General features: G+C 33.2%; 1 protein-coding gene and 1 non-coding gene across 2 annotated transcripts; both read right to left on the bottom strand.

The window, feature by feature from the left end:
• Positions 1-22,740: 22,740 nt before the first annotated feature.
• TRNAE-CUC (transfer RNA glutamic acid (anticodon CUC)) lies at positions 22,741-22,812 on the bottom strand. Its single transcript has one exon. It is a non-coding gene; the product is annotated as a tRNA-Glu (tRNA).
• Positions 22,813-22,961: 149 nt separating this feature from the next.
• On the bottom strand, positions 22,962-25,788 carry LOC140749236 (uncharacterized). The gene is made up of 3 exons (XM_073082282.1): positions 25,766-25,788; positions 25,555-25,680; positions 22,962-25,456 (listed from the first exon to the last, which is right to left on the bottom strand). Exons 1-3 carry the CDS (start codon positions 25,786-25,788, stop codon positions 23,413-23,415), a joined length of 2,193 nt encoding a protein of 730 aa, XP_072938383.1. The 3' UTR covers positions 22,962-23,412.
• Positions 25,789-26,490: the final 702 nt, after the last annotated feature.

Here is a 26,490-nt window from a genome sequence, read left to right as displayed (position 1 = left end):
AACACTACCTAAAACTGTTTCAAACCCGAAAGCGGCAACGCTTAACACTGTTGTTATAAGGCAGAAATATGTGTGGCTGTAGTGCTTTCTGAGTCGAACCATAAAACACTATCTAAAACTGTTTCCTAAAATCCAAATTTTTTTTAAACTGTTTTCTAAAATCTACCAACTGTTTTCTAAAATCCAAAATTGATCAACTAAGTCTTTGAAACCCGCTATTGATTATAGACCACGTATTAATCTATTTCTGCGTCAATTTCAATCAAACTAATGCAAGTACATTCGCATTTCACATAGATTATGCGGATTGTATTTGAAAGCTGCAAAATTAACAACTACAGCTTGATTGCTTTAATTGAAAGGTAATGAAATTTATTTATGTATAAACTAGCTGACCCGGCATATATCTCTTCGTTAGTAGAATCGATAGGAACGGAACTTTACAGGTCTATGAATGTCGAATGGATTTATTTCTAGTGCGATTATTAAGTAAGTAGTAAATAAGACATTTCACAAAAACTTTTAGAAGAATAAAAAAGCGACAATTTGTAGTAGAGCCGGTAAATTAGTTCGCGGCTAGACGTCCCTATCTGCAGGATATCCGTTGTCTATAAATTTAGCCCCCGGTTTGTGCCGGTTTGGCGATGTACGAAACCTATGGAGAGGTCCTGAATTTCTGATATAAAAATATTAGTTATAAAATATGTATATTTGTTCTTTTCATAATGTTAAAACAAATACTCCATTGTTTTCTGTGTGTAAGCTAATCACTAAATCAATGATAGAATTCAGACAAAGATAGAGTGGTTTCAACCCGAATCAGGTTTTATTACAGTTCTTATTTTACTATAATGTTTGTATTTGTGACATAAGCGATTGATTTACTCATGTGCTTGCTACACATAAAAAGCTGTCGGACTTCAAACATACCTTCTATAAATACACTGTAGAAGTTTACTTTAATCTGAAAGTGTGTTGGAATTACTTATTATGTATACAAGTATTTTTGTTCTGATTATATTAACGCGACTTACAGGACACACAAATAGGCAAATATAATTAATGTCTCTACATTTATTACAAGCTTTGGTAGTCAAACAGTAAGAAAAATGAGCAAAAATAAATTATTCTTTTTTCTTGTTTAACTTGTTCAAGCAACGATTGCGAAAAGGCAGCTTGTACGATTGCTAATATGTTTTTGAAAAGGAAAGTTTCGATGATAAATGTATTTTTCTAAGTCACATTATGAGGCTGCGAGGACGCGTGTATGTGTAAGTGGATTAAAGAATTTGAGAAAACGGTAATATGAAGTATTCATAAAATAAGTTTTATGAACTACAAACTTTGAAAAACTTTTTTGAAGTTCTATATCTTTTCAAAAGCACACATAGGGTATGTTTTTGTGATTTTTCTCATGTCATACTTATATCGGTTTACCAAGTTTTTTTGTATAATTCCAATTATTGATTATTTGATCTAATTTTATCTATATAGTTCTAGTACGCTTTGAGTGAAATAAAAGTTACATAAAAAAGGTGATGGGATGTATTGATACGAGTAGGATGAAGGTTTTCTTTTAGCTACGGATCTCCAAAAAGCCTTCCCAGAAATGTACGTGTTAACGACTGTAGAGGCGTGTCATAACAAAGTTCAAATAAAACTGAAAATTTTATCTGAAAGGCTACGTTTACTGTAGGTAGCTTTGACATTTTATTACTTTGCTTTTTAGACCGTGTGAAGCTTTGAAAGTTTAATTATGAATTTTATGTCGTCGTACGTATGGCTGTATCCTGAGAGTGTTTTGTCACTTATAATAAAATACTGACTGAATTTTAAACTGGACGGCCAAATCTAAAAGCAGTGGGAATAACGAAACATGTTCAAAGGCGTTTCGGGAATGATTTTGGTAAAAAATAAATCTGTCTTGTTAAATCTTGACTACCGAGATTTACTTTTTAGGTCTCCTAATTATTACGTTTTTTTTAATTACGGGAAAGGCCCGGAGCTTAAATAATCCACTTAGCATGGAGATAAGACTTTTTAAAGTCCTTAAAAAGTTTTTTTCTTTATGTACAAATTTTAGTAACTTGCATGCAGATTTGTTCATAAACTTCTACACAAGGCTAAAAACTGCCTTCCTAACAAATATATTCTAGTAAATAAAATATAAGACGATAAAAATCTGTCTCGCCATTTTGAAGTCAATCTAGTAAACGCGAATATAAGGCACGAAAATCCTCCAACCACCTCGTCACGTTTTGTCGCAGACTTTCGTATGCATACTTTAGGCCTGCAACGGAATGTAAATAATAAAAGTGCAAAGTAATATCGCCTAGACTTCGCTTCACACATCTAGGGCGATGCAGTTCGCGTTAAAACAAGTCGATCACGCGATAGTTCCTTCACCCCTGACCCGAACATAAATATGTTTATACATTTTGCAGCAGACTTCGGGTTACATTTTTTTAACGTAAAATTGATTTAGAATTATTTTTGATTTGGATATATTTTAACCAAATCATAAATAATTATCATTTCATGAAATGACGTGAATATAGCTTTTGTAAAATGAAGTTGTAATATTTAGCCCACTGCGAAGGGTAATATTTTTTTAGCGGAGGTATGTATATCTCATTCTCTGGCACGCCCTACAGTTTAAACAACTTGATGGATTTTAACAAATGAGTTGTCGTTAGTTTCGTCTTAATTATGAAGTAACATTCATTATCTTTTCAGTTAGCAGGCAGTCGGATTTTACGTTTTTATAATAAAAATTAATGTATGACATAGATGTCATAATACAAAACCTATATACCTACGTTAGAAAGTTACAAAAGTAAAAAAGTATATCGTCAGGTTACTATTAAAATTAAAAATACCATTTGAATTAATACCTTGTAGATTGGAGGCATGTTCCAAAATATTTAAAAACAAAAACGAAGAAACATTAATACCTTCCTTCTTCCTGTAGTACGCGAAGAATTGCCTCCATACATCGCGATGCAATTCGCTAAAACGGCCGATCACGCGAGGGTTCTTTCACCCCTGACCTGAACAACAAATCTATTCAGCTATACCGCACTGCCTGCCTACATGCATTCAGTTTAATGCTAATGGCTTAGATAATTTTAGAGTTTCAATGTAGAAACTCAACCGTAGTACTATTATATTATTTTCTATTAAATTAACGTAGTTATGAAGCAAAGTCCACTTAATGGTATGGCCTACTTGAAGTCGGGCCGTCGGGCACAGAATAGTACTTTTTATTCTTTCTAGTAGCCCTGTTATACAAATACCTAACTTTTCTTTTAAATCTTAAAGTAATGTGTAAAGTGAATAAGATAACGTTTTCTTATTGATTTTATATCCTAAAAAAATATTTTATCTAAGAACTTTAGTCACTGAAGATTTCTGTGTCGCATTTTCAGTGACCCGTTTAGTAAAACTTTGTTTCGTCTTCTTCGAAACAAAGCACCAAAATACATTTTACTTCAAAACATAATCAAATCAAGTCTGTTGTACTGTAATTCTGCAATCCATCCTCGGCTGACCGAAAATATTTGCAGGGTTTACGATTACGGGATATATAAATTTTACGATGATTATTAATTTCTATTCGAAAGATTTATACCTTCCAGTAATAAAAGTCGAGAGGACGTGGGTTGTTTTGATGAACTGACGACACGTATCAGTTTCCATGATCTTTTTTGATTTTATGGAACTTTTAATGTATTGTGTGCTAGTTGGTAGCCGCAATTTCGTCTGCGTAATATTTAAGCGGGAATATGATCTGTACTTAGAAGTTGGTAATACTGAGAATGTATAATCATACTCGTAACATAATATATAGAATTTTCTTTAGTTTTTTCAAAATAGTATAACCCTATAATACATATTTTATTTTACATAATGTGCGGTTTCTATATATCTTAGTTAAAATTAAATCTTTACAGAAATTATAAATCTGTAATCTGCAAATTGGTGCACTATTTGGCGAAATTATCAAAAGAAAATGTCTAAACTTTAAAAAATTCGTTAAAAGTGTATTAAGTATATTGACATGAACAATTAATAAGTTTCGTTATCAAAATGGTAACTCACATTTCACGTTGGTGAGCGTGACCTTTGAATTGCACGGGTTTTTCCATCCATCGTAACTTTTCCTACAACAAAGACCCATTGTCGTGTTTGAAAAGGATTGTATCAAGTCCCCGGACGTTTATTGAGCCCGACCTGTGTTCGATCTTAGGTAGAGATACGTTACAAATTGAATTTCCGTTCTTTTACAATGACTTTTTGTTCCGTAATTTCCTTTTGAATTTAGAAATATAGATTGGGTGAGTTCTTAGTAGCTTATTTTTATAGAAGGTATAGAAAGTATAGGCGCCAGAATACGAGCAAGTAATGCTCTTTTTTTATTGCGAATATGGCTAGTTAAATGGTAGAGTTTTATAAATAATTTTGGTATAATGAAAAGTAACGCAATTTAAATACTCGTAAATGTAATCCGTATAAAAATCTGATCTTATAGTAGGTATATGTAAACAAAACGAATTGCACCTAAACCTTTAATTCTGTGGTTATAATTGTGTGTTTTAATAACAAATTAACGTATATATAGTAACGTATATAAAGTAAAATTACAGAAAAAAAACATAATTCCAACAAACTTGATTCTTAAGAGATAAATATAATAACATGAATGCGAAAGGGAAAAATTTTCATGAAATAAAAAATGACATGCCCCTTGAAATGGGTGACTAACAGCTCTTGAAATTGGATGAATATATATGGGAATTAAGGGCCCTAGAGGTCCGGCTGGCGTGTTCTATCTTGAAAGGGTTTTTACGGTAATTGCGTTACGTTTCCGGGATCTTATTATGGTATATTTTTAAAATAATATTTATGAGAAGAATGCGTTATCAAACAATTAATAATAACAATTTGTAGGTTGTTAAGAAACAACAATCTTATTGCGAAATCATTTGTAGTAATAACGTAAATAATGCTTTTAGTAAGTCGAAATATTATGTAAATTATTTTATTTAATATTGACATAAATTGCAGAAACTTTTAGGATAGATAGATAAATATATAGAGCACCTTCAATGACCTTCATGTACCTACAGAGTGTGAGAAGCACCTATTTGTCTTTAACCAATTACTATGCCACTATTGGATTCGAAAAGTTTAAATTTAGTCATAGCACACTTTGTAAGCCATCACAGGCAAATAATTATGTCTATATTGTATCCTAACTAACCTAACCTAAACTAAATTTCAATAAAATTTAGATATCTATCTGAAAAATCAACATTGTTAACCTATTTTTATTTGTATGATATAAGAAAATTATTTTGACCTATTGTTTATTTGTTAGATACAAAACAAATCATTTTAAACATTTGCCTGTCCGTCTGTCTTATTGTCCGTATCTTAGAAATGTGAGTCAACAATGGCGAGACTTACGAGCGAAGATAGAGGATACATTATTCATATTAATTTCATAGGCTGTTCACCCCGAAAATTCTAGGCACCAGAATTGTAAAATTTCTATGTAAGCGGGAACTTTCTTACGTTTACGTTACGCTTCGCTTGTAAAACGGTCATGAAACTTAATAACGACCGGAGTCAAAGCCTCGTATGAACATAAGAATATTCATATGAATATACACATGAGCTTTGCTAGTGCAATTTACTTTAAGTTACATTTTCTAAAGTTTAAATTGCTCATGCTTTGAATTTCCTTTAGCTACATCGATATACTTCCGAGGTGTTCCAGCTTAGACCTCAAGGGTAGCGGCGCATATTTGGCCGATCTCAGGTCTGCTACTCCAATATTATAAAAATATTATATTATAAAAAAATCATTTAATGAAGAGTATGCAATTGTTCGAGAACGTCACTATTAAATAAGAACATTACTATGAATAAAACATTTTAAAATCTCACTACATATATTCTAGATGTATTGACGCAGAACTGCTTCACGCTAGAAATAGGTATCAACTATTACCATAAAATATTGGGGCACTATCAATGTTTCAGTTTCCTTGAAATATGGGCTTTATTAACCCCCAGCAAATACTCGAAAGACTAAAGTATCTTTCAGTGCAAATAAATATTCATACGAACTTAAATTATTCCCAAAGTAATCCAATATTACAAAAAAAATTAACTTCTTTTTCGAAATACTAAAGTTAAAGCAAATCAGAAGTATAATTACATGTCTGAACATGAAGGTCGTACACTGGAATACATATTTTACGACGCATGTCTGCCCCAAAAGCGAAATGAAAGGAAATATCTCCAATTAAAAATGTATGCTCATCTGTCGCTACGAAGTTCCATCATAAAACAGCGAAATATTGTTTCTGACACAAAAGTGCTGGAGTTTTTTTTAAGCTATTGCATAGCTTTTATCGCGGGCTTTGAGCGCGGCGACCGAATCGAGAAATTCTGTAACGAAAATAAGTAACACCTTTCAACAACTCGGTTGCCTGGAGACTTGATATCCAACTATCAAGTCTCCAGGCAACCGAGTTGTTGACTGTCAATAGAAAAATATGGATATAATTGAATAAAGTATTATTTTACTTTCCTTATTATTTTATTTGATATTGGCGACGAGATGTCGAATGAACTAAAAAACAATAAGGAAATACGAGCCACATTACGTGGGTTAATGAAACGAACCGAAAATTACATTCGGGAATAGAAAAAATTGACATTGAAGAAATAAATATACGACTGAATTCTTTACAAGAAAATTTGAACAAATTCTACGCGATTCAAGAAAAAATTGAATGGCTTACAGAAGAAGAAAATTTAGAAGAGGAAATAAAATACAGGTACGAATTTGAAGAAATATATACAAAGCTAAAATTTAAATTTTTGAATGTACAAAAAGAAAATAATCGGCTAATACCTGAATGTTCTTTTGTATCAGCAAGAGCGGAAGTTTATTTGATAAACTGTTAACTGTCAAGGCACGCTTGAGACGTACACCTAATACAAAAGAGTTATCACCTTATCAGTTAATGTTCGGCAGAGAGGTAAGAACCTATATGCATGCCTTATTTAAGAAATCCGCCCCACTATCCAGATTACATTACAATGCACCGCCAACGCAGGAGTTCGGACAAGGTGATAAGGTACAAGTCCGCAGTTACACCAACCCAAGAGTTAAATGGGAGTTCGGAGTCGTCATCCGAAGATTAGGTAGACTCCATTATGAAGTCAGAACTGAAAATGGCATACTGGTGCGCCGTCACCTTGACCAAATGCTGCCGGCGCCCCTGGTGGTGTAAGTGAAAATAGCGGTGGAGGACTGTTGGATATCAAGTCTCCAGGCAACCGAGTTGTTGACTGTCAATAGAAAAATATGGATATAATTGAATAAAGTATTATTTTACATTCCTTATTATTTTATTTGATAACCTTAATTCGTCAACTTGAACACAGATGGCAGTAATACACATTTTTTTATAATCCGTGCAGAAATCTTAAAATTGCGTGAAGTATATTTTATATTCCCATTATAAAATTCAAAATTATATTACCATATTATCCAAATAATATGTTTTATCAACATAAGCTATGTTGAATTCTGGATTGATAAAATAACGTAAAAGAGTGTTTGTTATTTTTAAACGTACAATTACAACTGACAGACTTGACAGCACAAAATTAAAACGCCATTATGATTTATGGTACAAATAATTTGTGTACAAAGTGTTTTAAATATGAATAAACAAAGTGCATTTATTAATGAAAAATGCGATGTACCTGTAACATTCGGCCAAATGTCACAGGCACATCGCATTGATCCATTTATATTGCTGGTTGTTAATACTTTACGTCACTTATTAAATACTTTTCTATTTTATATTTTAGAATGTTCAGTCTTGCTTGGAGTTATGAAATGTCAGCTGATATTTGCAATGTCTTATATAATGGAGATATGATAAAATAGTGGATAAAGATGTATTAATGTAAATGTTGATGATTATGGAAGAATATATTGTATTTCTGGAATTCCTTCTGAGCGTTTTCATAGCATAAAAAATGCTATGCAATAGCTTTACCGCGGCAGTCTCCGAGTGCCACACGTATTTTTTTGTATTGTTATTTTTTATGCCCTACTTACTGCTTATGATCATTACTGATTGTAAGCAGTAAGTATTTTTTGAATGTAAAAGATCCGTCAGCGTTTGTGGAAAATCGTAGATGCATTGCCACTTCCAAGAACTAGAATGGTCAGAATGGTCGCTTAATATTTAAGTCAGCATCTACATCCTTTCACCGAAATAAAAAAAAAAATAATAAACTACTTTTAACGCTATTAATATCATAGACGTTTTTACATAGAATTTTTGGTGCTTTTTTGACTATGTGTACATCCTATATATTGTAACCCAATAATTTACTAAATAAAGATTATGAATTAAATGATCTGAAATGATAAAAATATCAGCTACAGGTTATTTAAAGCAAAGAAGGTAATAAATACGATAGCTAGCACCGTATTTATCCAAAATCTACATGGCCCAGTCTGTACTAGTATCTAGCTGTAGGTATTGGTGTGACAATGCCTTACATTCCTTCCCAATGAATGTGCTATTCTTGCTATGGTAATCGTAATTGACCCATTGTAAATTGACATGACAAAAAATAAAAATATAAAAATAAAAATAAAAATATAATTATAAATATAAATATAATAAAATATATATATTTATAATTATATAAATAAATATAATAATACGGTAAATGAGTCGCTACAGTTCTAACACTATAATTGGGAATGTTCAAGATAGGTTAAATATACCCATAAGAATGATATTGATATCTACCCATACTCCATCATACGGCGAAGAAAACCTGAATTAACTGAGAGTTCTATATAACGATCTCAAAAGTATGACAAGTCTGGCAATCTGTATATTACAACGTAGATTGTCCTTTTTTTTATTTTTTTCTTTTCGAGGGGGAAACCTTCAAAAGGTACCCGGTGCCGTGGGAGCGACACGGGGTTATGTGGGACTTTTACCGCACTAAAACCCCCCCGGTGGCCGTCTTCGGCGCTGCGTAGAGGACTCTGGGATCTCCAAAGGAACGCGACCGGAGTCCTCTCAGCGCACTGCCCCGTCGGGCTCCGCCCAGGTGACTTTGTGTCACCACACCGTCTGGTGTATACGACGGAATGCGACCACACATACCGTCGTCCTTCCCGGGGTAGCTAGCCGGGCGGTTCGTGCTCCCACTCTTGCCGCCCGTAACCCCGAAAGCCCCTTTTAGTCGCCTCTTACGACAGGCAGGGGATACCGTAGCCCTATTCTGGTCCCGGAACTACAGGGACAAACGTAGATTATGTCCTAAGATCTTCTTAATCTCTACGTAACGTGGGCGGCGCAAAATATGAAAATGCATACTTTTATTTACAAAAAACACATTTTGCCATTCAAATGAATAATGTAGGCGATATTGACAACATCGTAAACATAAACCAAAAGAAACACCGCCTATGAGACAGCTTCTTTATAGAAAAGATACATACTACAACTCAACCATCGCTTACCAGCAGTAACTTGCTGCCGTTTAAATTTACTTACGCCTGGTATTCATAATAGATCTATCCGATTTCTGCCTACCATAGATCGAAGTTTGTCAATATGTGCCTACTATAATTGTGAAATATTAATCTCTGGTGGGCGAAATGGGTGGGTCTTAGAGAAAAGACAAGAGCTTAGAAATAGACAATAATAGATTGAAACCGGATCGTCAATCGGATGATTAATAACAAATGTCGCATATGAAATCTATAACTAACCCCAGTTAGGAAAAGAAACGTATCCGAAGTAGCACAGAAATCCGTTGCTACCCCTGAAGACTAAGTTGGAAAGCCTTGAGTAAATGTGTCTTTCTTTCTTTAAAGCTAGCACACAGCAGTGCTTCAATGTTGTTATTTGGCATAAATTGGCAGAAATAGTGAATTTGAAAAGGACATAATCATAACACCAAATTTAATCCAAATCGAAATCGTTCCAAGAAACTGATTTTAAGTACATTTTAATGTACTTATATATTAGGCAAGAGTTGCTCGTCTTAACTTACAAGATAATATTCTCCACAGATTTACATAACTACGTTATAATTATATCAATATTTCCCCGCAAGCTTAGATGAGTAAAATACCATAGATCGATCACTACTAACAAGAAAGTGTAACCTGTTTTGAGAATCGAAATTGTTGCGTAAATAAAGTTTTGCCACGTCTCCTTTCTAAAATGTCCCTAAAATGTGTGACATATTTATTTATGACATAAATTACATAGTATTAGTTATTTTTTACGTATTCTTTTTTTTCTAAAAAAGTTTTATTTGTCAAGAATTAAAAAAATCAATGATAAAATCATCCATTTGTCGCTTCATTTAATTTTAAGGCAGTGAAGTTTATCTCTATTTTAACCTTAAACTTATAAATAATCCTATAGTTTAAAACTCTCATACTTCTACACAAAATTGTACCAACATCTTAGGCACTGCTATATTTTATACAAAGCAAGTTTCGAGTTACAAGTGCAATATAAGATGATAAATGAACACTAAGGTCACGTATACAAATAAAGATGTTATCACGTTGAAACAATTATGTTGTAACAAAGTGCTTTATGAAGTGAGTTTAGCAACTTTATTAAACGTGCAACTTTACTATAATAATTATATGAAAAGTTGTTTTTGTGTCTACTGTGTATGTGTTTGTGTATCTCTAACAAAGATAAATAAAATGGTTACACACATGTTTTATTAAAAATACATTCCAATAATACTTTCAATAATTCAACTTCATTCACGTTGATGTCTATTTATTTCAAGGGTTTTTATTATAATAATCTTAATGAAGTAAATCTTCCCAAATATATTTCTATTGGAAGTCAAATGCCTGCTTAGCTTGGAATCAAACCTGGCACTCTGCGTGTCATAGCATTTGACAACGCTAATTATCGTCAAGTGCTATCTTTTAGATATTAGAAGTATCAAATACACTAACAGTTCTGCGAGTTTTAAGGCTTAGCATATCGCTACCAGGTATGGCAATGTCGATGTTATATTTGTTGCCGAGTCTATCGATAGATATGGATAGCTACGGAATGACCGGTTTATTCCCTAGCAGAAATGGCGACCGATTTTCCAAAATATACTCGTAGCACCGAATTCGGCACAAGCTGAGTTAGTCCCTTTTCGCGGTCGTTGCAACACATATTATAACAATTCAATGTATTTTTGTATTGTCCTTTTGTTGTGTTTTTTTTAGTTGTTTATTTTATATTGTTCTTTGTTTTTTTTCTTTCTGTTATTTCATTTGTGTTGCAATTATCCGAGTGTTTTTCTTTCTTTCTTTATAATGATGTAGTTATAATGACATCACATTTTAAGAAATAAATCATTACGGCATTATCGTCTTTATCTTACGCTGTTTTTTATTTAATTTATTTTTTTAATAAACTTTAAAAAATATATACCTAATCATTAACACTGCGATGACTTTACCAGAAACACTTATATCATTTATTTCATAATACGAAGTTATTGCAACTCAAACAGTCAATTTTAATAAGCCCGAGTCCCTGGCTTTAAATTGAATTTCTGTTGTATCTCTTCCTAATTGACGGGGATTATTGACATTTAAACAGCCCTCGGGAGGTTTATAAATCTATATCTGAACTGGTAATTGGCATGCGATGGAAATATTATTAATAGGCAAACATTGCCGATAACTACTGTATACAATAGTAATACATATTTTGCTTCTGAATATACGGTTGCACATAATATATTTGACACATTTTTGTAATTGTAGTTAAAGCCGGCGATGCATTGGCGACTCCTCTGGTGGTGCAAATGTCCATAGGCGACGGTGACTATTTTCCACTTCCAAAAGAAACACCGACTTCTATATTGTTGAAAAGTAAAAAGTAAGTTGAATAAAGTTACTTATGTGTTAGTGTAGCACACGTCGACCACCTTTTTGATGTCGGTTAAAAATAGAAATATTAAAATGTGGGTAATCAGTATTTAAATATTATTATTATTAAATTGTGGTTTAAAACAGCCGTTCTCTAAACATCTTGCATATAAGCTTTGAACTGAGACTGTCGGAGCTCGGCCGCTCCCTGGACAGAATCACTTAGCCCGGCAGAAGATTTCTCTTTGCCAAACTTTGTTTTCGCTGAAACTTTATGAGTTTCTTAAATATTTGAATATACGCTGCTCATAATTCAAAACGTTTATAATAAAAATAACATAATTACACCTAATTATTTTCATCCAAAACTGAAACGAGATATTGTTGTTGTTTTAAAAGCATCGTGCATGAAATAGGTACATAAATGTTTAATATACCAGTAAATTATCTCCATTCGCCAAAATAATGACTTTCCAGTAGCTTTAACGTATGCAAATTATGTTTGAAATTAATGGGCGTTATCGAGATGTGATTTGATGTATGACTTTATTTAGGATCATTACTAGCATTATGGCTATTGGTGGGTTAGTAACGACCTAATTTATTATTCACAAGTAGTATTTTCATACAATAGACAATGTTATTATTACTTTTGTTTAACATTTTCAATCCTCTATCCTTATCGTTCTGTGAGCACAAATGTGAGAACAAATCTATGTCTTGTAGAGAAAATCTGTTTCCAATCGTGGGTGACGTTGTTGAGTAATCAATATACATCAAGATAGGTTTAAGTATAGATTCTGCGTAATCTAGAGTAGTAACAGCCTCTTCTACTAATGTCATAGGACGCGACTCCATTAAATTCAGCAGATGGATTTACGAGAAGATGCTGATGGCATCTTTAAATGAATACATCACTAACGTTTATAGCTAAGCATGGTGACTTCCCCTTTTGTAAGGCTTTTTTACAGTGAATTCTTATAGCTGTCGTGATGGTTGCTACTATGATTGAATTAAAATACTTAAACAATGCATGTCAAATTCGTCTCTATTCTTATTCGTATCTTAATGTTTGTTAAAGCCAGTGCTCACCATAGATACTTGCCAGGAATAGGGTTTGGTTGGATTTCTGCTTAAAAGGATATTAAAGGAGATGATTAGTTTTAAAATCATTGCGTGGTCAGTGATTTTACTGAAAGGTATGAATTTGAGGTAGATTTTTTAATAAATATAAAGACGATTGATTCAAATATGCAATTCTGAGATACCTTTGAGCGAGTATTTCACAGATAATTATATCAAATTGTGTAGCGGTGACTAGCCGTTTCTTATAATGGCGAGGATGACGGGCTATTCTTTTCGTCCTTACAGCATAGTCAGTTACAAAAACTACAAGACAAATATAAGTATACATCCTCGATTTACTATATAATCAATATCAACTAACAATACTATCAAACACAAATATTTCTAAATTGAAATTTATGTAATAATTAGTTAATTATACTGATCTGAAAATATATTTTAATGCATTTAGAAAATAGGCACATCAGTTTAAATGAAAAAGTAGGTTTTTAAGAGTCTATCCTAAAACAAAAATCATAGCTTTATTTTGGGGTTTCTGCGGGCCGGGAATTGAACCAGGGATCCTATTCATCAAACATTGCTGTTTGGCTGAAAAACAAGGAAATTTAGTGTCACTATATTTTACAAAAAATATATTTATGTTTTAAACGGATGTCGCGTCTAAGGTTTGTATATTTCGAAAAAATCAAGATAAACAAAAGTTTTGAAAATAATCAAATTGATATAATCTCTGCGTAACGTTGAAAAGATTCACATGAATAGAAACATACGAAAAGATCGATTTATAAGGGATACAATCTTTCCCCTCTATAAGATTAGTCCAAAATAATATTCCAAAGTAGCAAAACTACTTACGCTTATGGAATGGAAGGTTGTAGAACATTTTTATAAAATCCTTGTATTTGTATTATTTTGTGTAGGGTAGTAGAAAATAAATTGTGTCACTATGGATTCTTTAGCAATTTTGTATAATACGGTTAATGAAATGATGCATAGTATTTTGGAAGTTAGTAAATTGCTAAAGAATATTATAATGGTGTTGAAGGTAGTAAAACCTTCTGTGGCTCGTCTCCGAAGGAACCACTGCTATGCTTATTTCTACCTGACACCAGCAGTGTTAAGCACTGCTGCATTCTGGTTTCAAGGTAATCGAATGTTCCAATATAGTCCTCAGAAGTAGCAACGCATCTGCAGCCGTTTTCAGGTAGGATTCTAATCTTATCTGGGGTTAGTTACAGATGTCCATGAGCAACAGTGATCACGTACCATCAAATGCAATACTTCTATATTATATTAAAAAAAGAACATACATTGGGTTTCTTTTTTCATCTTGTAGAAATTTATCTAGAACTAATAAAATGCGCTAGATACACTGAAGATCGGAATTTTATTAAGGTACTGAATTTTATTCCCTTGACGTCATTTGCAAGGTACACGTTGGTAAAGAGCGTCGTCTAAACCAGTTAGTACCACATTTTAATTAAAACTCAATTGCACTCTTGTTGGCTAATTAGTTCGGAAAACTTTGCAGAAGTTGCCACCAATTGTAAAATGGAACTTTGAACCGTAAAATGAAAATATTTCGCGCTTTCGATGTCGAGTTTTTTTGTTTGTGTTTTTAAATGAAGCTAATTAAAAAGTTATTTTTATGCAATTTGGAAGGTTTGTGTTTGTGTAAACATTAACAAATATTAAGTTAAGATTAAAACTACTTCGCAACAATCCGCTACAAATATGTATGATGGTATATATTTTAAATCATGCAGTATGTACCACCCTCCCTCCCTCAAAGGATGCATGACGACGACGACTCTACGACGAATCGCTAAGTCGATTAACCGTCGTAGAGTCAACTTACCCTGATGATGCTCCGTTTTGGAGCGAAACACGTGTTGGTGGTGGTATGTATGGTGGTGTATATTTTTAATTGTTGCATCTGCATGCATCCTTTGAGGGAGGGAGGGTGGTACATACTGCATGGTTTAAAATATATACCATCATACATATTTGTAGCGGATTGTTGCGAAGTAGTTTTAATCTTAACTTAATAGCATGGATTTCCGCAAAGTAACGCCTGATACAATTAACTATTAATAAATATATTTTCACAAATATTCTTGGAATTCATTTTCAATTTTTTAGAGAATATGTTTTCATATAAAGATTGTAAAGTTGATATTATAGAAAATTAATCAATATTCCCACCACAAACATAATATAAAACAGCCCGTCATTCTTCTTCAGTTGATGGAGAAAAATCCGAGCCGTATTCCTACGTGAGGTCATTCAAGCGTATTTGTCTTCGACATTGAAGTACCAAAGTAGCATATAGTCTATCCGCTTGTAAATGGTAGATGTGAAATTCATTTTAAAAATCTACCTGTTGTCTATCGTAGATGCATTGCCTTGTTACTTTTGAGATCTAAGATGAAAAGGTAAGATTATATAAGTCACTTGTTTTCTAACAAGCGTGCACAACGTCTTACCCAGGTTTTATAAGGCAGAAAAATAGTGGTACTATGAAAAATGAGAGCTTCCAGAAGGGTTCTCCCATTTTAACTCCTAACCCCCAGAACCAAGCTGTTAAAACCCGAGACGTAAAAGGATTAAAGATAATTTAAAGGCTTATGGTGGTAATTTTTCCGCTACGTGACTCTTCTCTACCTCCATGCGATTTACCTACGTCGCAATAAATCATCTCATATTCGACGGCCGACACACTCGATAAGCGACTTTGAGGCCAACATTAATAATTCATGACGGAATGCTCGGAACCTCAAAAATTGGTGTCAGTAATATTGTTAAAGGGTACGTTATTCGGTTACTGGAGCATTCCGTTACTGTCTCTATGGAGTGGGTGAATTATGGAGTGGGTGTAGATTTTGTCTATGAAACTGGAGTAAACAAGCATTGCCGCCCATGACTGCCGTATCTGTATAATTGGACCTATTCGAGACCAATTACAGACGTATTGTTGCCCCTGCGGACTGAGTTGGAATATCTCTTGTGTATCTCGGAAGTGTCTGTGTATTGCACTCATCGAACCATAATACACAACCGCTTAACTGCTGTTGTAAGACAAAAATATATTTTACGTGTTGTGGTACCAACACATTCCAATCACGTATGGTTTTGAAGCCTTTACAAGTTAATATATAAGCCATTTTTTTTTCATATCACCATAGTACCAAAAAATTAAACCCGAGAAAGATATCTTTTCACCTTGCCCCAAGGGCACGCCTTTATCAAACTCCGATTGTTTATCATTGATAAAGGCAATTTGGCTATCGACAGCGCTAAGTAAATATCAGGCCATTACGGGTAATTAAGGCCCACTGAACCGTTGCTAATTGCAAAAACGCAAGTGGGCACGACGTCACCGGCAGATAAAGGCACCGGCAAATTAACCAAATTTACTTAAATAGAAAACTAAAATTGTTCCGAAATATGTATACTGTGTCAAATAAAAATAGGTGTATTAACAAAGATACGAGTAGGGTACTGTTACAAAATGAACATTTTAAGCTAATTTTACCAATTGCTTGAATCGCAGTGACCACGTTTTATGCAACTAATGTAACGTGTGTTTATATACAATTATTAAAAATGTATAAATTCTGCGACGATATCATATCAAAGACAATGCGAAAATCATGCGTAAGTGAGGGCAATTCCTTAAATCGACGAAAAAATTTACATGAGCTGTTGTGCCACCATATGTGCACGAAAAGACCTCAGTGCGCATTCCTGAATAATTTGAAACTCTAACAGACACATAAGCGAAAAAAAATACGCGGCTATTTCCCCCTAGTGAATGAAGGTAGTGAATTTCATAAATCACACGGCGTGACTTGTATGGACAAACACGCAAATCTGAATATATTCAGATCTTACACTATAAGCAACTAAGCAAGTGTCATTCTAAACCGCATATAACCAAAAGTTACGATCGCGGTTAACTTACACATAAACCTATAAACGTACTAAAGATAAAGTTACTTAACTTTGAAGTTACTCGTATACGTATGATGCCAAAACAAGCTTAACATTAAATATGTCAAAGTGATATAAATTATTTCGAATTGGATGTTGTAAGCTTCATAATAATATTATTTGGCAGATTTTAATGGGTTTGGTAGTTTGATTACCGTCGTATTAAGTTTCTCTATTACAATAATATTGTCATCAAACTGTTCCAATTACACTTCAGTGAAAACCATTGGTACATTTACCGATCACGGTTCCCTAATTGGTGTTACGAATTTAATTATCTCAATTATCAGTGGGCCATCATTTATGCGGGTTTAACAAAGCGGGTTCCTCGGGCACCCTTTGTCTTTCTATTATGTTTACAAAGCTTTGTTTGAAACTCCAATAGTTGATCAGATAAAAATGGTGAATAATATTAATTTAGAATTCAACCCTAATTGGTTTAGCTTTGCGATTCTAATGACTATTATTGGTTGTGATCTCGCTTGTTAAAGGTTCTCTTATTTAGCATAAGTATCGAGTTCTTTGTAATTGTATACATTTTGATTCAAATCCAATTATGTAGCAGGTTCATTATTTCCACTGCATTTCACTTTATACTTATTAGAAAATCAAACGACATTCAAATTTTAATGAATTATCGCGCACGGTTTTTCTTAATGTTGAAGGTGGTAGAACCCATTGTATTTCGACTCCGGCGGCACCACCGCCACACCTATTTCTACCTAATAACAGCAGTGTTAGGCGCTGCTGTGTTCCGGTTTGAAGGATGCGGTAAGGGAGACATACTTTTCCAAGGCGTTCCAGCTTAATCCTCAGGGGTAGCGGCGCATCTGTGACCGACTTCAAGTAGGAATATCTAATCCTGTCTGGGATTGATTACAGATGTCCATGGGCGGCAGTATCCACTTACCATCAGGTGGACTGCATGCTCGTCTGCTACTCCTATATTATAAAAAAAAAACCAGTGAAGTCTTATGTAAGATTATATGGACTTCATTATTTACGACGTGTTCTGGATGTAAAAACAGAGCAACGTACATATACAAAATGGTAGACATAATTTGGCCTGGTCTCATTGTGTTTCTCTTATCAAAAGTAGTAGGTTATCCTATTAATAGATAGTATTCATTGATTCTTAATTGGATCGGTCGGGGCTTCTCGACATAGTAAGCAGATAGTGTTATACTATACTTACGCCTACGAGAAACATGTGTAGTACAATTTTCCATAAGTGTTTACCATGTTAATGTTTAGTAGCTTCGCGGCTTCTATAGATCGTTGCCAGTCTAGAAAGTAAAGTTAAACAACGTCGGGTTTGGAAGTTGGATAGGGCTTAGGGCTTTGGTAGGGATTAGGATATCGCTAATGGATACATTTCATAATGTTTTCAGATTTCTGAGGACAAGTTAATCTGTAAGTTGTTTTTAGTTTTGTAAAGCGTCGTCGTCATCAACCCATGATTGCCCCACTGCTGGGCACTGACCTCCTCAGAATCCTCCTCATCTTCAGACTGACCACCCAACGCTTTTCGAACAGAAACATTAATTCTCGTCATTATTTTACTTTTATACTAAGAATTATTTCTTACTTTTTATTTTGATAACAATTTTGGATAAAATACCGTGGTGTTAATTTACTTAACTGTAACTTTTTGTGACTAACAACTGTGTTGGGCGTAGACGTGTTCTGGTTTGAAGGTATACATAGATTTACTTGTAAGACGCGTTCCAACTTGCTCTCTGTTGATGATTGATGTATCAAACAATATGTGATAATAATGATAACTGAGAGCATCTTCGTTACAAAGCGGTAGGTTTATTCGATAAGACGTGACGAGGTGAGTGGAGGACATGACTGATGACAGGATAAAGGATGAAGGGACATTAAGCTGAAATAAATGATCGTTCATCCGACCACCAATTACCTAAGTTGGTTAAGTTGGTGTTACAGAAACACTCTAGTTATTGAAAATCGTAAGAAATTGTTTTTTTTTTTATCTTACACGAAAAATAAATAAAACTTATTTTATAATAAGTACTATTTTAGTACTTATAGTTCGTTATTAGAACAGTAGATAAGAAATGAAAATCGGATTAGTATTTTTTGAGAAAAATGCCAACATTCAAACATACATGTCGCATTCGTATCATACATCCATAGCGATTGAATATAGAAAATTCTTTTTTGAAGTCTGTTAAAAAGTTCTTAAAGGTTTTGTGAAGTCTATCAATTGTCAGACAGCGCGGTGGATTATAACCCGAACCCCTTATACTTAGAGTTAAAGAAATCCGTGCCTAACAGTGGTAGGTGCACTAATGGGTTGAACGCAACGACATTGAATGTATTACTTTTTTGTTCAATAATCATTGTACTCATTGGTCCTTCTACGATATAGAAGGCAGGATAATCATAATTCTACGTATTATACCATACGTATATCTCACTATTGTATTGTATGAATACTTACTGTGCTATTCAACCCTTACGTCATTATGTACGATCATCCGACAAATACATTTAGCAGAATATCCAGAGCCTCCTCTATTGACATAATTACGTTGTCTGACCAACGTATTGCTTAGATATCGTAGTTTGCTCGTGACGTCATCCATTTGCAAACAATTTCTAATGAACGTTCATTGATCGTCTCTAGTTTGTGTTAGACTGTTATACCTAAACGCTATCATAAGAATTATAAAGGTCTGACTCGTTAACGTACGAATTCGGTTCGCTATAAGTTTTCGCATAATTTGCACCTGTTACCTTTTTATCTCTTTATACTCAGGTTTTAAATCCCAGACGAACACTTCTGATTCTGATTTTTCGTATGACAAATCGACAAGGAGTCACTTGTTATAACGGTAAGGAAAAACGCCATGAGAAACCTATAACCGCCTGAAAGTTGTTCAAAAAAGGTTCTCAAAGATGTGTGAAATGTACTAATTCACACTTGACTAGGGCTTACAACTAACTGTGTTGAATAGTTAAATTAAGAAAAATATAAAGCCATACATTTTTCTTATTATGTGAACAATATCAGTTTCTTTTATACATATAACTCTTTACTTATATTCAATGAAAATAATACACTTTCACTACTTACTATTATAATTTAGGAAATAAAGTAATTGTTTACGTTGCTCTGATTTTGAAACTCAGGTAGGTAAGGCTGAAATTGCTATTGTTCTCGGGAGCATTAGAACTTAAGAGTTTTATACGTGTTATTTTAGTTTCAAATTAGATTCTAGTGGTTTTCTGTCGGTGAAGTTTTACAAAATACTAAGATAACTTTAACTATTTCTGTTTTATGGTATTATTTATAATCCTGTTTATGATTAATCCTGGCCACATGTTTTCTCTTTCATTCCGATAACAAATTCGTTCATAGATTAATATACTTAAAAATCCATTGGAAACGTAATGGAGAATCCTCAAAGATGTTGATTTTTGCACTTTGTTATTCTCTGCAATTATTCAATTTCTAATATGTACAACGAAAAATTAATCGAAGCGTGGAAAAAAAATCAACCCCAACCTTTACAATGGATGACTGAAATCGCAAAAACCCACAGAGCAGAAAAACAAAATTAATGATTAAATATCTATTTCACCAGGGATCGAACCCTATCAAATACATTTTATAATAATCCTTGTGCGTGTTACTGATTCAACTTCTAATGTTTTTTTTATGAGTACATTTAATGACTTAGTTTCATTCCCGCTCATAACAAAGTTAGATGGTTTTCCGTACACTGGACCTGTGGAGTCCAATCTAGGGCAATGTCTCTGATTTCCCACGGGTCGAAAGTCATCGGCACGTAACGAGATTTTTTATTATAAACAAACTTTTAAACATACACTTTGATATTCATTCCATTCCACTGTTTTAAAAATGTTCCCGTTTTGTGGGTAACAGCTTTTGTTTTAGTTAAATTAACTTGTACGGAGCGAATAACGTCACCAAATTGAGATGATTTTTTTATTTCATTTTTTACTGGGTTTGCACGCGATTTTGTCCACATGGACTGTTAGCCTAGTCGGGAATGACAGGTCGATCCCCAATACAGAGCTGAGCGCATTGCGTCCCGGACTCCAAGAAGGGCATACCCTGATCATTGGCGGGGCTGTCTCGTCTAGGTACCTAATTATCGCAGTGATTGCATCTGCTCGATGACTCCCGCTTAAACAGAACTCCATAAAGTCATTTGATAAGTCGACGAAATACTCTTAATGCGCGGACATACGAGTACACGCACTTATTCGCCAAATTATTTTAATATTTTTCAATTACGTGATCCTTTTTTCAAAATGGACTTGCGTGCCCTATACATGAATGTCAATGATTTCCCGGGGGCAAATACTCCGCCGCCTAACGTAATTATTAAAGATAATGGTGCTCCCAGCGATATGAGCCCACTCATGGCAGTCGTGATGTCTTTTAGTAGCTTCCTGAATATTTTAAGTGTTTGGCCTTTTATGTGGGTGGCTTTTTCCGACTTATTTATTAAGAGCCAAACTCATTGAATATTGAGCAAACGACTAGGAAATATATTAGATAATATGATACGTGTTATATAGGTTTGTTAAGTGACGGAAGTAAATTGAAGCAATTTTATATGATGAGTATAAATCCATAAAAAATCATTATTGTGTAAGACTAATTTATTTATTATACAAAATCATACAAAACTATTATGTTATATCTACAAGTAGTACCAGAAGTGGCATAACTTTAAAGATGTTACTATACTTCTTCATATTTAATGACATTTTCAACTATTCTGTTTCTAAGGATTTTTAGTATAAATATACTATTTAAAATAATGTTACCATCGAAGAAAGCTAATACGAGTATATATGCGACAGCCTGCTCCTGCGACCGTCACCGTCTGTCAGTTACTGACCACCGGCTACTGTTGTTGACGATTGTCTGCTCACAGTCGCTCGAGTGTCATCTTCCTTAGAGTTATTTTTAGAATATGTCAAAAGTTTTTTTAGTCTATCCAAACCTTATTAAAAATATCTCGTAAATATTTAAGTCTATTACAGTTGTACAGCACTCTTAAAGAAATTTTAAATGAATTTAAGATTTAATGAAACAAGCAAGCAAAAGTAAAACAAACTTGCAGTAAAATTATTCTTTGTTAACTAACTCTCCACTCTTACCGAGTTAAAAATTGTGAGTTGTGAATCAAATTCGAAGCTTGAAGTTAAACGAGGCGAGCTGACGGCACGGCGACATAATTGGAAAGCGGATATTCAGATCAAAATTATTCAGAAACATTTTGAAGTGTGGTATAAAGGTTTAAATCAAGTATTGTAATTGAAGCATGTTTTGAAAGATTCTTAAATAGAGTATTTATTTTTAGTAACACTAATGACAGTGTGCTTACAGTACTATTTGACGATAGCAGAATCAACTACACTATAAGTAACGCTGAACATAAATTAGAATAAAATAACACTGTGAAAACCAAATAAATATTACACTGTACTTTATTACATGATGGTATGGATGTAATTTCAAATGTATGCAAAAATATTATACATATAGTGGAAAAGTCTCTCTTTAAAAAAACATAAGTAAATGAGTAAAAACAACCTTTTATGGGATAGATGATGAAAAACTTAATTTAAAAGGAGATTGGATATAAATAGTATTTTATTTACTTATTAATAAATAAAAAACAGTATTCCGATACCGGGAATCGAACCCGAGCCTCCTGGGTGAGAGCCAGGTATCCTAGCCACTAGACCATATCGGATGTTGATAAAAGTTGACGTTTTAACTAACTGTTGAAGCAACATTTTTATTATACTGAATTTATTTTAAGACAACCTCATGAATATAAATACGTTGGCGGGTGTAAATTTTATTTTTAATCTGAGAGACGTGTCAAATACATGGAAATTGGATGCCTTAGTTCTAAAAGTCATTAAGTCCATTTTCTTTGTTTTGAGATGAGATCATTTAAAGTGTAAAAAAAAATGTTTTAAGAAAATGGCCGCATAAATAAATTTGGAAAAAAATGAAACAATCGTTTATGGGGTAGGCTTTAATATGGTGTTCTTAAAAAAAAAACATTATTATTATTATTATCAGTATTAAATACTTAAAAAACAGGACTTATCGCAAAATTAGTGGAGTTAGGGACTTCTTATGAAAATTCTTTGGAATTAGTGACATATTATCTTAACCTTAATAAAGAACAAAAAATCAATCAATAACAAAACTATAAACTTCTTCTTATTATTAGCATTAACTGTTAATTTTAACACAATATAACCTTCCTTCTTATCTTCTCATTAAATTTAAAATCACGTTTAATCATATTGAACACAGTTTTATTATTATATTATTGTCTTTATTCATAAATTTCTTCTTGTGTATCGTTATTTTCAAAATCCTGTTCTCTTCCTGAAGAAGTAGCTTCTAACAGTATGTCATCATAAAAGAGTCGTTTTTCAACGGGAACATACTCAAGCAGTTTCTTGATATCCTGAAGTTTTGCTGGTTTTAACGGTAACATCCCTTGGTAACAGTTACTGAGATCTTCGATGATCTTGCCACCCATGCCAACACGATACAATGTCATCTTCTTAAAATTTTGACCTGTCATCGAGGTAGCAAATTCAGGGTGTCGGAATCTTTGAAAGCGTACATTTCGGCATACAGCTATTCCATTTATTGATGGCTTAATATGAGCATCATACAGGTTCTTGTAATTCTTAATTTTTAAGACGCGATCTTCAAGATTTTCCTCATCCCTTAGATTCTTTTCTAGAAAGAGAACTTGGAATTTATTTGTATTGCGTGAGTTTTCTATCAGATCTACGTAATAGCCAGGCGTGTAAACCTTTTCTGTTTTAATACGCTTTCTTTCTATGAGTGCAAAGTCGCGATCTATTGGCATCATGCTATGTCCAGGAATCGGATAAGAAATTGAAACTTTTTGAAATATATTATTTGCACATAATTGGTCCAGGAAAGTGAATAGATAGCGATTTTTGTTTTGGCTAAAACAATTATCACAAAACAACTCCAAGTGAGTGTGCTCTGGAAGTTTGTTGTGCGCGATGTAGTCAGCCAAAGCTGTTAAGACTTCATTTGGCCCTTTTTGTCCGTAATTTTCAGTATATAAATACATGGAAGCTGTGTTGTCTGAAAGATTGTGAATACCGAAATTATGTAACCACAATTGACGTGAATAATATTCTATAGAAACATTTGTTACAGGTAATGGCAAATTCTTCTGGTAATCAAAACAAAGTGATAACTTATCGTTTTTCTTGTCAGCTTCAGTTTTTGTGATTGTTTTCAAAAACACTTCAGCCTTTCTCAAATGAAGTTCTTTTTCCATCTTCAAAGAATTAACCTGTTTCATGTCTTTGTTCATAGTCGCAAAATCTATCTGAACTTTTAATTTTTCACATGTCGCGCAAATGTCTTTTCTAGGCTGTCCGAAAGCAATATTAAAATCTTTATTGAAGATTTCATTGAACTTGCTGTACTTAATGTTTATTTCAGGGTTATCACCTTTGAACTTTCTGTGTAACTCAGCAACAGATAGATTTGAATCAATGTATTTTTTATGTTTATTAGATTCTCTAGAGTAGTGTGATTCTCTAGCTGGAATACTTTCAATAAAATCGTGTACTTTTTTTATAACATCTTGGCTATAAGTAGAATGACTTTGCCTTCCTCTCAAGTCAGTGATGTCTTTTTCTTTATGCTGTACTTTGCGCTGAAGCCTTTCCCTTTTTATACCGTGTATCGCTAAGAAAGCTTGCTGACATAACACTACAACTCTTTTTTTCAGACTAACATGATACTTAAAAACCTTTCGTGGCCTTGCTTTTGTTGGAGATTTTGTTGGGCGAAATCTAAGAGGGTTAGTTTCCTGAAGGCAACCTTGCAAATATACGTTTTGATTCGTGTGCGAAGACAAACCAATAAATTTGTTGAAAATACTATCAGCCTCTTTTTCTGACAGCTTTTCTTTACACTTGCACCGACATTTTGGTATTTCGCGCCTAACATGGTTTTTGACGTTCTTTTTCTTGGTCAAATTTTTCTTCCAACTTTCTGGCCTAGATGTTCTTTTTTTCCCACGCTTTTTTATTATGTTTACTTCTATATCGTTTGTTTCATCTATTTCTTCAACCTCATTAAACTCACCAGTTATTTCATTTAAAATTTTCCTCCTTTTAGTAGGCTCAATAGTTCGAAATTCAATATCTGAAACGTCATTTTCATCATAAACTTCTATTTCTTCATTATCACCTTCACTATATGATACAATTTCTCCCGTTTTTTCATTCAACTTGACTCGTTTTTTATTATTTATTTTTCTGATACCATTTTCAACATCATTAATTTGATTTGTCAAATTCGTAGCACTCTGTGAACTAATAAAATAAATTATTGAAGAATATGTCCAGATTCGTAATTTTATAATATGCGGGTAGTTCTAAAATTATTACGGGTATTATACCAATACACTTACCTGTTTCCTGTATGAACGCTGGCAGAGGTCGTGATACGCTTATAAGTCGTGATCGCATTTTCATTTTCTGGAGTCCATTCACTACCAGAGGAATCACCGTCGTATATACCACAATCGTACATAAGACTGAAATAAAAAACTAGTAATTATTATTCTATTAATATTTCATTTATTCTAACCAAATCGAGCACAAATTGAAAAAAATACTTACCGTTCCAGTTTATCCTCTGACATTCTCCAATTTTACACTTTATTTCGTTTTCTTCTTCAATTTTTAAGTTTAAAACAGTTTTCGCAAACTAATCTTTTCCAACATTCAAATCAGTGAAAATAAACGACCGCCTGTGTGACCAGGATATAGTTTAAAAATACATGGATTTAGTGACTTATCACATAAAATTTGAATTTAGTGACTTTTTGAATTCAGTTTAGAGGATTTAGTGATTTTAGGAATTGGAAAAAAACATCTTAGCGACATTTAATTAAAAAAAGGATGAGACCAACTCATAGACAAAAAAAAAAGTTTTTTTTTGAACTGGTAAACTCAATATCGATAAAAATGGACTTAGTGACTTTTAGAACTAAGGCATCCAATTATAGCAGTAGATGACATAAACGGGTCATAAACTAAATTTATCGTTCTTAAAATCTCCACGAAGGTCAAAAGCATCACTTTAACATTCCCTGCGATAACCATGTTTTAAAATTAGTACTAATAATAGATTGATATATATATATATTTTTTAATATTGACAGAAACAAATACCGTTCATCGGTTTTTAGGTACAAAATTGATAAAAAATGCTTTTTTTATTTACATTGTGTGAAACATCTATCTACTGATTTAAATAGTGATTTCACGATATTTTGTAAATAAATACACATAGTTTTAATACAGAATTTAGTACAGAATTAAACAAGGATCACAAATAACTA

The sequence above is a fragment of the Epargyreus clarus genome, unplaced genomic scaffold, assembly GCF_041222505.1.
Source record: "Epargyreus clarus isolate Ecla_fem2 unplaced genomic scaffold, WU_Ecla_fem_2.2 ptg000017l, whole genome shotgun sequence".
Classification (NCBI taxonomy): Eukaryota; Metazoa; Arthropoda; class Insecta; order Lepidoptera; family Hesperiidae; genus Epargyreus; species Epargyreus clarus.
The sequence above is the reverse complement of the archived record's forward strand: the minus strand, read 5'-3'. Positions and strand labels throughout refer to the sequence as shown.

Coding starts and splice junctions, on each gene's coding strand:
- LOC140749236 (XM_073082282.1), bottom strand. CDS start 25,788: ATGTCAGAGGATAAACTGGAACG. Junction 25,681..25,765: donor TCAGAGGATAAACTGGAACG/GTAAGTATTTTT, acceptor TTTTTATTTCAG/TCTTATGTACGATTGTGGTA. Junction 25,457..25,554: donor AGCGTTCATACAGGAAACAG/GTAAGTGTATTG, acceptor TTATTTTATTAG/TTCACAGAGTGCTACGAATT.